The sequence below is a fragment of the Akebia trifoliata genome, chromosome 14 (assembly GCF_017979445.1).
Source record: "Akebia trifoliata isolate Shusen 1 chromosome 14, ASM1797944v1, whole genome shotgun sequence".
NCBI classification, from domain to species: Eukaryota; Viridiplantae; Streptophyta; class Magnoliopsida; order Ranunculales; family Lardizabalaceae; genus Akebia; species Akebia trifoliata.
In genome coordinates this window covers 29,557,202-29,570,904 of record NC_141388.1, presented here as the reverse complement: position 1 = coordinate 29,570,904, position 13,703 = coordinate 29,557,202, and the positions used below count along the sequence as shown (strand labels likewise).

The following is a 13,703-nucleotide window of genomic DNA, read 5'->3' as shown; positions in this document are numbered from 1 at the left end:
GGTGGGTGTATGAGTAAAACTAGAATTATATTACTATGATGGATGTATGAATAAAAGTAGAATTACACCTTTCACCCAACTTTTAAGTAGGTGAAAACAGTAAGTGGGGGAGAAGAGGAAAAAAAAAGGTGGGTGCAAATAGCTCGCCCAATCTTAAAAGTTATAACTATAATTGGGTGGGTACAAATCATGGTTTTAAATCTCATCCTAGATCAAGATGACTTGCCCGAGTCATCTCTGTATCATTGAAATGATACAGATATACATGGTGTGTCAACATTCACATCATCTCGTGGGATAAACGAGATGTCTTAGACGATATTTTGAAAATCTCAATTGAATCAATCGCGATCTTGTAGATTATTCTTAAAATCTTTTATTTATTTATTTTACTTTTTAAATATTGATTATATAAATAAAACATAATTGTACGACTAAACGTTTTCTAATCTAGGGGTGTCAATGGGTTGGTTCTCATGAATATTAGAACCATAACCTTTATATTTTATCGGTTCTAATTTTAAAATAAGTGGAATCGGAACAATAACCATAAAAAATCACAGGTACCCATTGGTTCCGGTTCTCAAGAATCGAATGAGAAAAATTATTTCAAAATCGTTATTAAAAAAAAGTTCCTTCTAAAAAATAACATATTATTTGTAAAGCATCAACTTAATGATAATTTGTTCCACTTAAATGATGATTTAATGAATTTTATTTTCAAATATTAAAATTTATTTATTTTACAAGTAATAAATTTAAAAAGAAATGACTTATCTTAAGTTCAAATATTTAGTTTATATGAAATTTGAAGAACTTATATCATATATGTTAATTTTATAATATAGGATTACCTTGAATCATGTGTAATGTAAAAATAAATGACAAAATAAATTGGTTCCGGGTAACCACGGGTACCCATCGAATAGAACTTCATGGTTTTGGTTCCTATTAATTCGGTTCCATATTAGACCCGATTCTAATTGATTCCAATAAAGGTAATTAGAACCGGGGTTTTCGATTTCGATTTCGGTACCGATATTAAAATAGTAAATTTAATGACTTTTATTTTCAAATATTAAAATTTATCTATTTTACAAGTAATAAATTTAAAAAGAAATGACTTATATTAAGCCTAAATATTTAGTTTATATGAAATTTGAAGAACTTATATCATATACGTTAATTTTAAAATATAGGATTACCTTGAATCATGTATAATGTAAAAATAAATAACAAAATAAATTGATTCCTGGTCATCGCGGGTACCCATCGAATAGAACCTAATGGTTCTGTTTCCTATTGGTTCAACTCCATATTAGACCTGATTCTAATCGATTCCAATAAAGGTAATTGGAACTGGGGTTTTCAATTTCGATTTCGGTAAATCGATACCCATTGACACTCCTTTTCTAATCTATCTTTTTTGATAAGTAGCAATATATCCTTTTCTAATCTATCTTATTTTAATAAAGTCGAGATGAATCAATTATTTTATTTCATAACCGAGTTAAATGGTTGTCTCGTCCGAGACAAGTTGACTCGTCCATTGGTCAAGACGAGACGCCAAACTGAGATTTGAAACCATGGACTACAAATGGCTTCGTTTGCAGCTACCCTCCATTACAGAACTGCAGCAGAGGTTCAGAGCTTCAGAAAAACCTAAAAAGAAGAAGAAGAACAATGGCTGCCTCTCTCTCTCGTAGATTCAGTAGTAAGCTTCTAAAACCCTCATCTCATTTCTCTTCTGTAAATTTGTTTCACCAAAACCCTAATAACCCTACTTCCTTCTCCAATCCTAGATTCACAGATTTCTCAATCTCAAACCCTAAAATCAGTTTTTCTACATTTCTGTCATCATCTCTTGAAAAACCCGTAAACCCTAATCTCAATTTCATTACATCTTACTCAACTTCTGTAACTAAGTTCATTTCTCAACCCATTAACCCTAACCCTAATTGGTCGTCCGAAGAAAAACTCACAAATTCTAATCTCAGATTCTTCTCAATTTCCACTGAATCTGATTCTACTAAATCCAAAACCCCAATTGAATCCGCTGAATTATCCTCAAGTTCAAGTGGATCTGATTCTGATAAATCCCAAACCCCTGAATTCAGACATCAAGAGATTGTTGGTCCGACAGTCGAACGAGATCTCTCTGCTCTAGCCAACGAAATGCGACAAGTTCATGAAGTGTTAATGAAAAACATCTTAGATGTAAGCAAAGCCGTTGCAATTCTGGGTCTGGTCCAGCTTAGTTGTGGAGCTTGGATTTCCTACTCCACTCAATCTTCGCCATTTTCCGAGATCTCAATTCAGAGCTTCATTGCGTTCGCATTCCCGTTCTCATTGGCATTTCTGCTTCGACGTTCGTTGAAGCCAATGGGTTTCTTCAGAAAAATGGAAGAACAAGGTCGGTTGCAGATTCTGACTCTAACTCTTCAGATTGCTAAGAGTTTGAATATTTTCTTTGTCAGGGTTCGTGGGGTCTCGTTCGCTTGTGTTTTAGGCATGTTTATTGGGTTGGTATTTGCTGTATTGTTGAGATGAGTTTGTTGCTTATACATTGTTGTTAGAAAGATATATTTTTGTTGAACCTTACTGCAAGAAAAGTTTTAAGTATTGCTTCACAATGTGACTAATTCAATGTTTGATTTTCCGTTTTGGGTCATTAATATTTCAGGCATTTTAATTGGTTTTTTTAATTTATTATTGAATCTTCGACAATGTTTCTAATTAGAACCATAGTCACCAAATTATGCGACTTATTGAAAAAATAGCAATTAAATCATGAATTTTTCAATAAGTCACACTTTTATGAACTTTGTGATTAAATCGTGATCTTTACGATTAAATTACAAAATTTTCCATTAAATTAGTAAAAATGAAAAATGACCTTGATGCATTAGTAAGAAAAGATGAAGATGATGGTGACCATTTTACCAAAGAAACATCAAATAGTGAAGATGAAATTGATTCTGATGATGATGACTGGTTGATGAATCTTAACTTGGACTCACGATTGTAATCTTTTTATATCTTGAACAATATAAACCTTGGAGGTGTTGACGACTTGCAGTTATTTGCTATAGATGCATGGATAATATCAATATAGGGTTTGGTGATTTATTATTATAATTTAATATGGGATTTGATGATGTAATATGTGACCACCACCTAATAGGAACAATTACACAGTCCCAACTCTAGCTTGACTATTTTCCGATTTTTCCTCACTTTACGGAATCGTCCCCTTGCCGACTTATTCCCGAACCCGGACTTGGTGACTATGATTAGAACTTCACAGTGTGACCATTTTGATATTCAAATTGCTTTTTTGGGTCTTTGTTCTACTATTAGTAGTCACAACTCAGAACAATATTTATTTGGTGAACAAATCGAGTATTTCTATACCCAAGAAGAAAAAAACACAGAAACTTTATTACAATTATTGATCTCTTCTTCACGCTCTAAGTTCGTAGTGATAGTAAATGAATCAGGCACCCTAATTTTTATTTTTATTTTTTTGAGATATTAGGTTCCCCCACCAAAATTTTGTGCACTCTTGAGGCTCTTTGTCAACCAAATTGCTGTTTCTCTGGACGAAACCACCTCTTCCCCAAATGGTCTTAACACGCCAGCGAGTTCATTGAGTCTGTCCTGTTGAAGTAGTTTTGCACATAACTCGAGCAGAGACTCCAAGGCATCTGCCCTTTGTTGGAAGGAGTTCAGTTTTTCCCAATCTGCTCTCTTTTCATCACCATGTAGCACAGTTGGGGTTCTCATAAATGACATTTCATTTGTGGCCCCACTCATTTCATTCGTGTCATCTTTTCTAATTTGCTTGGAAAAGCAAGGACTAATTATTTTGGGTTCCAATTCGTCTCCGCGGAGAATTGTTAGCTCGCTTTCTGATGATCTGTATTCTGCAGACCCACCTAAGCAACTAGGATTGGATTTTACGTTGTCTCCATTAATAAAAATTGGCATAGTTGGTGAAGGCATTTCGTCTTTTTGGACCCCACCGATACTTATTGTCTCTGTATTTGACATTCCCTTGCTTTTGTGGTCAGCTCTCTCAAAAGCTGTTTGGGCATTTTGCTTTGAGGCATCCTCTGTTGTCACTCCCTTAGTCACTATATCAACCTCTTTCACTTCTTGAGAAAGTATTTTATTGCAATCTTGTTCTTCATCTTCTTGGTGACTATTCTCAAAGGTCGTTTCTGTACCTGTGCTTTCCATTTGATGGATCGAGTTGGGATTCACTTGATTTTCTCCACTTTGGATTGTAGTCTCACCATTGGTGGGCCCACCTATCATATCCAAATCAACACTATCTACTTCATGGTGACACCCATTTTGATCAACTTCTTTGGTCTCTAGTTTATCAGCCTCAGAGACAGACAACATTAACATGGCACTGATGAGTATATTTGTTGGATCCATAACACTATCAGACTTTTTTGGTTCTTCCAGTCTCACTTCTCTGCCTTGGTTTTCTTTGCCATCCCTAGATTTTCTAGAAGATTTGCTGCGTTTCAGTTTGTCACTCAAGTTGTTTGCGGACTTGACAGGAAGAAAGACAGGAGAGTGGTTGCAACATTGAGTAAGGTATGGTTGTAAATGGGGATGCCTCAATAGCTCTGCAGCCTAAAACATGGTAAATTGTAGGTATTAGAACCATTCATGCTGTTAATTATTAAGACAAAAGACTTGAGCCGTTGAACTCACTGTCGGTCTATGATCTGGATTCTTTCTCAGCATGCTCTTGATCAGCCGTTTCCTGTAAGGTTGAAAGCCGTACCATTTCAATTACTTTTATGGTAGTGTAATCGGGTAAATTTAAGGATGGATACATGCATCTTCTTGAGGGATAAGGGGGTAGAAGAGGAAAAGCAATGAAGTTGGGGGGGTGATATTGGAAAAAGGGTAGTAGAGAAAACATGATAAAGTTGAGGGTTATTCTTGGTCGAGGTAGAAAATGAAAGACAATAAGTTAGATAGCTACTATTGGTACCCCAACTTTTACATATTACACTCCAATTAAAAATAAAGAGAATAAGTGAATGGTTGAGAATAAGCAAAAGTTGGGGGTTCCAATAGAAGCGCTCTCGTCTTTTTGCTAGATTTCTATTTATGGTTTTAGGCTTTTATATGAGCCTAATCATAATTGTAAACAACTACCAAAATTTTTGAACAAGTGTTACCCTGTTTTGTAATGTTTGAAGAAAGTGTTTCTTTAATTAGGGTGTGATAAATAATTTAAGAAATTGGGGTGTAATAAGTAAAAGCTGGGGTGCTAATAGTAGCTCTCATTTAAGTTGAAAGGGTATTCTTGTAAAAATGAAGAGCGGAGGAAAAAGAATAAAGTCAAAAAATTTCGTTGAGATTCATAGTAAGATTACATCTCAACCCCCTGTTATGTGAGGGATGAAGGAGTGGGGTCCTCCGTTGTGTTTTATCATATAGATATTGACGTTTTATTCATAGTGAAGTTTCCAAGAAATATTATGGATTTGGAGACTAAGATTACTTACAATGAAGAGGAATACACGGTGGGAAGCGGAGAAATGGAGGATCTATTTATCTTGCTCACCAATCCAGCCATATCCTGTTTGATTGAGTTAACTAAGCATTAGTTTTTCATTGGATTGGGTGATCTAGAAGTTACATAACATGTCCTCTGGTGAAAATCTTGGAAAATGAGATAATAGAGTCCAACTTTGAAGTCGGCAGTCTGCTTCAAAATTTCGGTTGAACCCTCTTCACAACTTGACACATGGCTTTTATTTATTTATTTTACACTCTTTACTTTTTCATCAATATTTGGGATACCTCCTTGGATATGCCACGTGTAATCCAAAGAAGAGGGTTCTACTGAAATTTTGAAGCAGGCTGTCTGCTTCAAAGTTTTTTCTGGGAAAATGTAGCTCAAGTTAAGACTTACTGAAGCTCTAAATGCAGGTTGATGTGCAGCCATTTCGAACATACAACAACCTGATGAAGAAAGTAGGTTGATGTTAAGACTTTCCTGAATTAAACCCCTACCAAATAATTACCGAATTTGAACTTTGTTAATATGAGGGCAACATGTACGAGCTACTTTACAAAGAGAATAAGATATAAGAATGTTGATAACTCACCTAGTGACCAAATATCAGATTTGTAGCCGTAAGGGATATCTGCAAGTAGCTCAGGACACATATAATTGGGAGTCCCCACAACCTATGTAAGAAATAAAGTGTAATATAAATAATTTTATATGAGCAGTTGTACTTACTTAGGTAAACATTATCAACATAAGCACAAAAATCTTGGCCAAAAGCTCATAATTAGAAGCTTTGATGATACGGTCAAATTGTTCAAATAGTTGCTTGACAAAGCAATCATCTTGTTTTCATCATTTATTAGGATCTCTTTGTCAAAGATTTGGAGATTTTTAAAGGTTGATCTTGGTATGTAATAAAGTCTTATATTCTGAGTCAACTAACTATTATGAGTATTATATCTGTCTGAATATTGCTCAGTTGGTTTTAGAGACATGAAGTTAACGGCTGAGGTGGTTGCACTTAGTTGTGGTAGGAGAGATTATTTCAAGGCACATCCATGGTTATGTTTCTTGGAAGAAGAAGTTGATTCTAAGATAAATGGGAAAACTTGGTGCCCTTGGCGTTCCACACGTTTAGGATATTATCCGCTTTGGGCAGAAGCCTGCATGGCTTTAAAATACATCCTACATGATAGGGTGCAGCTTGCCCTTATAGCCTAGGCTTTGGATGTCTACCCAGTTGATCTTAGATTAAACTCTACCACTCTCACTACCATTCCATCCAGTGCATAGACGACTCCGCTTTGACTCCCCGGTCTCAGCAGCCCTTTCCCTGTCCTGGGTAGGCACACTGGCGGGATCATGACATTCTCCTTAGGAGATTGTTGTTATTATATTTGTTTTAAATTATTGACAAGAGTGGCATACTGAAAGGCCCATACCGAGGAAGCAAGATCATCTTTGTTCAACAATTTCGCGAGTCCAAAGTCACCTGGAAATTCCATGTAAGAGAAACACGGGTTGAGACAATGATGAGAAAAATTCTGTTTCTTACGAGTAAAGTGAATTGTATGATGAGAAAGGGAAGAAGGCTTTCTTACCCAGCCGGATGTCATTGTCCTTTGTGAGGAATATATTGGAGCACTGAAATTGAACGAAACTCATTAAAATTGGTATAACATCTGACTGTTTCTTTTTCACTCCAGGGTAGGGCTTAAAATGGGTCAGATCTGAGTATATCCATATCCAGATCCAGTTCCAAATTTTATATTTGGACCCGTATCCGAATCGGATCTTATTAACTAAAATCATATCTGAACTGTTTTGCTTTCACCGAATCTGGATCCAATCCAACTTGATTACTTGGTTTGGGTCAAGATAATTTCGGGCTGTTCAACAATTTTTTTTTTCTTCCTATATTTTTTTTGTAATTGCTTTACCATTCAATTTTACCATTATAATTCTTTTATTTGATAAGAATTCATGTTATATTAAAGTAGTAGAAAAAGATATTTTGAAAGTAGTAGGCGGATTGAGGGATGGATTTGAATCTGATTTGGGTCAAGGGACATCAACCCATATTTTATTTGGATATACTCCAATGGTCCAAACCTGCAAAATTTGGATTCGGATCACTTGGATTTTGGATAAAATCTGGCCCATTTTATGTCCTACTACAGGGACAAGTCAAGCATACCTTAAGATCCCTATGGAGAACACGGTTGGAGTGTAGGTAGTCCACAGCTAGTAACAATTGGGTCAGCCATTTGCAGAGTTTCTGAGAGACGAAGAACACACAATAGTTGTAGGAAAGCAAATATAGTACTAAAGATCCTCGGTTTCACGTAAATTTCTTTCTGATTCTTACCTCTTCAGGAAGAAATGTTCCTTTAGCCTTCTTTATCATCTCTGCCCTGATCAGTTAGAAACTTTGGATATATAAGTCATCTACATCTCATAATTCAATTATCTTAGAACATTGAAAGATTTACAAAAATACAAAAAATGGCTTACATGTCTCCTCCTTCACAGTAGCTTGTCACAATGCATACACAAGAACCCTGCAGAAGTTAAAACACATCCAAGTATTTTTTGTTAGAATTGTTTTTCTTTGATTTTTATTAGATTTAGGCATAGAACATAACAGGTTGGTAAGAAATTCAAAGTTACAACATCATTAAATTACAAAGGCATGCTATATTTCAAATGTTGCATTACAATGGACATGAAATAATATAATTTGACTGATTTATTGGAAAATTATATCAAGCAAATTTGAGGACATAGAAGCTTTCTACAATTCCCATTTTGTGAGAGACTATATATGATGTAATTTTCATTTGAAGGCATGAACCAAAGTTACCACTGTTTGCAGACATTCAATCTGGGGGTACCATTTAGGTGCAAGGTCACACAGTTACACTATTGAGAACAAGGATAGTTTATCCAAGAACAGAGATTTAAAGGGTTGTCCAAAAACTAAAGAAAGCATATGTTGCCACACCAACTAATTTATTTCACACTAAACAATAAAACTAAATATGGCTTTTGGGTAAGAACATACAATCTGCTAAAGCAATGACTCCTCAAATTTTCTTCTCAAGTCCTTCAACTTCTTTGGAAGGTCAAAGATGAGTGTTTTCTATTGGGGCTTGTTGAATTGTTTGTTGGTATCTTCTAGTTTTTTGATACTGTTCATATTCAAGGCCAATTCTTTTGAGGTGAAGAAGTAATGGTTGAAAAATTAGGGTGGATTTCTTATTGTCGAAAAAAAAGAAGTATGAAATGGTCTGGTTCAATGTGTATTCTGAAGAAGGAAATGTTGTGGCTAGTTGAGGATTTATTTGTAGCGCATAAGGCTTAAAATGGGTCGGGTTTGGACTGGATCTGAGTATATCCATATCCAACTCGGCCAAATTACTTGAATCAGGTTGGTTGGGTTGGACAATTTTGGACCGTTCCTGCGAATTGGGAGGGATGCGAATCAGATTTATTTGAGAGCTTCATTTGAGGGTTTTGGTAACCCTCTGGGAAGGGTCTTGGAAAGATTTGATCTCTGTGAGGATGTTCAAGAGGCACTTTTGAAAATGTAATCTGATTCCAATGGACTTGAAGGGGGTGATCTTCACTGCAAGTAATAAATCTGATTTCATTTTTTTGTGTTCCCTAAAGTAGTTAAAAATCATGGACCAGTCTTGTCTCATTTAGGCCATGGTGGGTGGGTGCTAACGATATTGTTCCAGTCTTTGGAGCACAGAGGTTCTTTGGAGCACAGAGGTGCATCGTGAATAGACATCATCGGCTTTCCGCCATATCATATGTTTACCCAAATTGGAAAAAGTTTTGGGCAGACTTATTCACCAAGATTGATGCAATGCAAAAAGTTATCCATATTGTTAGAATTCTGGTGGGCAAGTTTAAGTGTGGTCTTCTGATTCTCAAATTTATGAGTGCATTCGAGTATATGGTGATTTTCATAATCCTTTTTCTTCACTTTGAGGTTTGTCTGGTGCAAGTGAAAGACCAATTACCCAGATTTCGTAACATTTGTCGGCCCCCCCCTCCCACACACACACACCCACACCCTCACACACACCAATTTCAAAGGTGCTTCGAATCTACTTTCCAAAGAAACAAACTATTTGTCAATTTGGACTTTTCTAGCAAATGTTGGTGCAGGAGAATCTGAATCCCACTAAAACGAACTTTATCTTATTTAACTTTCTTTTCAACTAAATATGTGTCAATCCCGACCCTACATAAAGTTGGCTTTTATTATTTGGTCTGTGGCTTTGGATAAAGTTTTAATCACAAACCACATCATTTTTGGATAATAATTCTATTTTTTATTTTATGTTAATTTCCACATCATTTTCTATTTTGTTTGTATATTTCTACTCGTGTGAACAGCATTTTGAGCTCCAAAGGGACTTGTGGGTTATGAGAGGGAGTGATTCAGGAATCATTTTTTGTATTGGTTTTTTTTTTGGAACCTTTTTTGGTTGTGTATTGGTTGTGTATTGGTGTTGCTTGTTTGTTTGTTTTAGAAACTTTTTGGTGTCTCTATATCCTTTGCATGTGATATACACTTTTATTATTTGATGTGTTAAAACAAATGTAGGAGTGGCAATATAAGCTCTCGAAACTTTTTGAAAAAAAGAGAGGGTGATTTAGACATACCTCCTACGTTTTACTGAATATTAGAGATACTCCCTTATGTTTAGAAACTGATGGCATGCATCCCTTGACCTCAGTCTTCTAAATAAACTAAGAGAGAAAGACTCGAATGTCCCCAACTTTAATCTATAATAAAAAATCCAGATTTTTCTTCTCCAAAACCAATCATCTTTAAGCTCTTCAATCTTCAAGATAATTTTAATCTATTCAACCTTATTGTCATCCATCATTTTCTATCTTATCTTCTTTTGTAAAGCATCCTAAATTTTTCTATGAATAATTTCATCATTTTATATTTCTTCAGAAATTATATCTTGTTTTGAAATTTGAATGTTGAAGACTTGAAGTACATACGATTTCAAGATAGATGATGAGGGTTAAATTTTTTATTCAAAGAGTTTGAAGATGATTGAATCTGATTTTTTGACTAGAGATTAAAAATGAGGGCATTTGAGTCTTTTTCCTTCAGTCGATTTAAAAGACTGAGGTTAAGGGATAAGGAATGCATATCATCATTTTTAAAATATAGGGGTATCTCTAATATTCAGCAAAACATATGGTTATGTCTAAATCACCCTTAAAAAAAAAAAAAAAAAAGACAAAATTACATATCCCAAGACTAGCTATGAAATGAACAAAGTATACATATTACAAGGATATGGATTATAATTTCAATGGAAGATATAAATCAACAAAATAATACATTAAGGAACAAAGAAATAATACCTTTTCAACCCAAGCATCTTTGTACTCCACAATATATGGGTTCTTTAGATTTGCAATAAGGTCCATCTGTGAGATAGAAAGTATAAAATCTTTTACATGTTGGCAGATTATGGATCATCTTTGCGATTTGGTTCCATCAAATTTTGGGGTCAAGTCACCTTGAAATCTAATCAAGTCGAGTCTACTCTATCAAGTTCGGAGTTTGACTCAATGAGTTTTAAAATTATGCTAAAGACCTACTCTCTTTTTGATATTTTCTCAAGTGGCAAGTGCAATCAGATGGGGAAATTCATTTCCCCGTGATATTTTCCCAACAAATTTGCATTCCCTCGAAAATGAATTCCTTGCTATTATATATTCATAGAAGCACACTTTATCATCTTCAATCATGTTTAATAATCTATTCTGTGATCATATCTTGGGCACATTCTAGGTCTTTACGAATATAATTCGAATCACGTTATATGTTTTATTTATTTATTGTCTTTTTAATTGTATTAGAAACATTCTAGGAATGCTTAAACCATGTTAACATTGTGAGGGAAAAAAAAGAAAAGAAAAGGCCTTACTAAGCCTCACCCACTTTTAAAAAAACATCGAGATGCGTAAAACTAGTCCTTGGTATCTGGAACAAATCTTGAGGTATTGTTTTACACATCTCTAGGTCTTTTTGATGGTTGGTGAGGCTTAGTAAGGCCTTTTCGCTCCTATGTTAGTTATAGGGAAGTGTTGGTGAAACTTTTATTAAGTTACAAGCATGTTTAGGTGCTTTTATTTAATGTTTAATATTTACCTAGACCAAATTCGAAAACCCAAATACCCAACCTAAACCAATCAGGATGCGATGATCGAAAATTTGGATCACATTAATCTAAATTGAAGAGGAGTAAGTGAAAATTTTAATGATTATTGTGCTACCCACATCCACAAATACTTACAAGTAAAGACTTCACTTTTTTTTTTTTTTTTTTCCCAGTTGTGGTAATAAGTGCACTTTCAGCTTTGGCACCAAAGCCCAGCTGTAAGTATAGCCTCTGAAAACTTTCCTTTAGCTTTAACCCCACAATTGCTTGTGGAGCTGAGAAACATTTATGAGGTTTTGCACGAGTAGTCAAATAGTCTCTCTCATTAGAAATCTCAAAGACTCTTTGTGTTGACTCGAGACTCAGTGAGTTTATTAACTGTCTACAACAAGGTTTTAGCCTTTTAGGAGAAATCTATTTTGACAATTTGAGATACCAACATACTCTTCATGTTTTGAAAATCTATATTGATGATTTAAATTGTTGAGTTCGTCTATTTTGAGCGTCAAGATGAATTATTTTGGATGAAATCTGACTCTTTGTAATCCTACATTGACGATTTTAATTATTGAGATTAAAATTTGTAAAAAGGGATTTATCTCGATGATTGAATCAAAACTGGTCAGATCAACCAAATTTTTTAGATGAGAAAATGGTCAAGATCAACCATTTGTACCCGTATCAATGATTTAAATCATCGAGATTGTTCTTTTCAAGGGTCAAACTCAGCGATTTAACCATGAACTATCGATCTCGATAATTCAAAAAACAAAATTATTTTTAAAGAAAAATTATTAAAGAAAAATGGGATCAGCTGTATAAGAAAGAAAAAGTTTACTACGTGGGCAATTAAAATTAAGTTACTGCCCAAAAGTTAGTGGGTTTTTTAACTAAAATAAGAGAGTTATTATTGCCACACCAACTTTTAGTGACGCTGCACCAACTGTGTGCAATTCTTTGGGTGATTTACATAGGAGTTGGTGTGGCACTAGTATAAGTTGGTGTGACTTATTATTATTATTATTACAAAAGTAGGCTACTCCTCACCTCTTGATGGGCCGTACGCTTGAACTTCTCAGTTTGCTTAACCAATTGTATCTTCTTCATAACATATCTGCTACGAATATAACATAAATGTAAGAAAATAACAAAAAAAAATGAAACAAAATTTTAGAGTCTGAAATTGAAGAGAGAGAGAGAGAGAGGTTTCTTACTTCTTCTTCTCTGATTCATGAAGAACAAGAAACGCTTCTCCAAAAGCTCCTCTCCCAATCTGTTCTATTACTTCGTAATCATCCATCTTCGATATCATTTCTTCTTTCTTAATCTCCATGAAAATTCCTTCAAACCTACCCAACAAAAAACATAAAACCCACAGAATCAACAAATATAAAATCAGATTCAATTGCACCTCCACCAAGCTTTTTAACCCAAACCAACAACAGCATTAATTGAAATTTTCAGATCATTTATGACAAACATTTACAACATGATAAAGTCAGAAATTTAATTAAAGAATCATACCATAAAAATGAACAAAACAACAGATCATTAATTTCTACATTTATAAATCCACAAGAAAACAATGCAAATCTGATAATTCTAAATTTCTACAATAAATGGATCTTTCTAAGTTAAGAGTGTGGAAATTTTTACCGATTGAAAAAATCTGCTTCAATGGTTCAATAAAGAAAAATGTGAGAAGGGATCACCATATAGGCTTCTATGAATTCATTTTCTTTTTTTATATGGTTAATTCATACTTACCCCTTGGGTTTTGGTGAATATTTGAGATACATATTCCTACATATTAAAATTATTACATAACCTTTGATCTTGGTCGTTTGTGAGAGACTTGTAAATATGAGCAAAATACCCCAAATTTCAACCTCCTACCTTAAATTCTTGACACTCCTCTCATAAAAAAACTACAATCTTCAATCTATACA

General features: G+C 34.4%; 2 protein-coding genes across 3 annotated transcripts; one reads left to right on the top strand and one right to left on the bottom strand.

The window, feature by feature from the left end:
- The first annotated feature begins 1,602 nt into the window (after nucleotides 1–1,602).
- On the top strand, nucleotides 1,603–2,671 carry LOC147386688 (uncharacterized). Its single transcript, XM_086422945.1, has one exon. The coding sequence runs from the start codon at nucleotides 1,684–1,686 to the stop codon at nucleotides 2,548–2,550; it is 867 nt and encodes a 288-aa protein (XP_086279071.1). The 5' UTR covers nucleotides 1,603–1,683; the 3' UTR covers nucleotides 2,551–2,671.
- Nucleotides 2,672–3,236: 565 nt separating this feature from the next.
- On the bottom strand, nucleotides 3,237–13,461 carry NEK5 (Serine/Threonine kinase catalytic domain protein). Of its 2 annotated transcripts, XM_086422943.1 has the most exons (14): nucleotides 13,411–13,461; nucleotides 12,969–13,103; nucleotides 12,802–12,871; nucleotides 10,952–11,017; nucleotides 8,063–8,109; nucleotides 7,917–7,962; nucleotides 7,746–7,826; nucleotides 7,150–7,192; nucleotides 6,991–7,040; nucleotides 6,144–6,225; nucleotides 5,948–5,997; nucleotides 5,538–5,611; nucleotides 4,732–4,783; nucleotides 3,237–4,650 (listed from the first exon to the last, which is right to left on the bottom strand). In XM_086422943.1, exons 2-14 carry the CDS (start codon nucleotides 13,085–13,087, stop codon nucleotides 3,535–3,537), a joined length of 1,896 nt encoding a protein of 631 aa, XP_086279069.1. In that variant the 5' UTR covers nucleotides 13,088–13,103; nucleotides 13,411–13,461; the 3' UTR covers nucleotides 3,237–3,534. The 2 variants fall into 2 exon arrangements, with proteins under 2 accessions (XP_086279069.1, XP_086279070.1); XM_086422944.1 differs by lacking the exon at nucleotides 13,411–13,461 and having other exon boundaries at nucleotides 12,802–12,868; nucleotides 12,969–13,229.
- Between the last annotated feature and the right edge of the window lie 242 nt (nucleotides 13,462–13,703).

Bases quoted from the DNA above. Each gene is read 5' to 3' on its own strand.
- LOC147386688 (XM_086422945.1), top strand. From the start codon at position 1,684: ATGGCTGCCTCTCTCTCTCGTAGATTCAGTAGTAAGCTTCTAAAACCC.
- NEK5 (XM_086422943.1), bottom strand. From the start codon at position 13,087: ATGGAGATTAAGAAAGAAGAAATGATATCGAAGATGGATGATTACGAA. The intron at 7,193-7,745 runs GTATGCTTGACT...GTTCAATTTCAG, and splicing joins TTCTCCATAGGGATCTTAAG to TGCTCCAATATATTCCTCAC. The intron at 6,226-6,990 runs GTATGGGCCTTT...TTTCTTACATAG, and splicing joins AAGATGATCTTGCTTCCTCG to GTTGTGGGGACTCCCAATTA.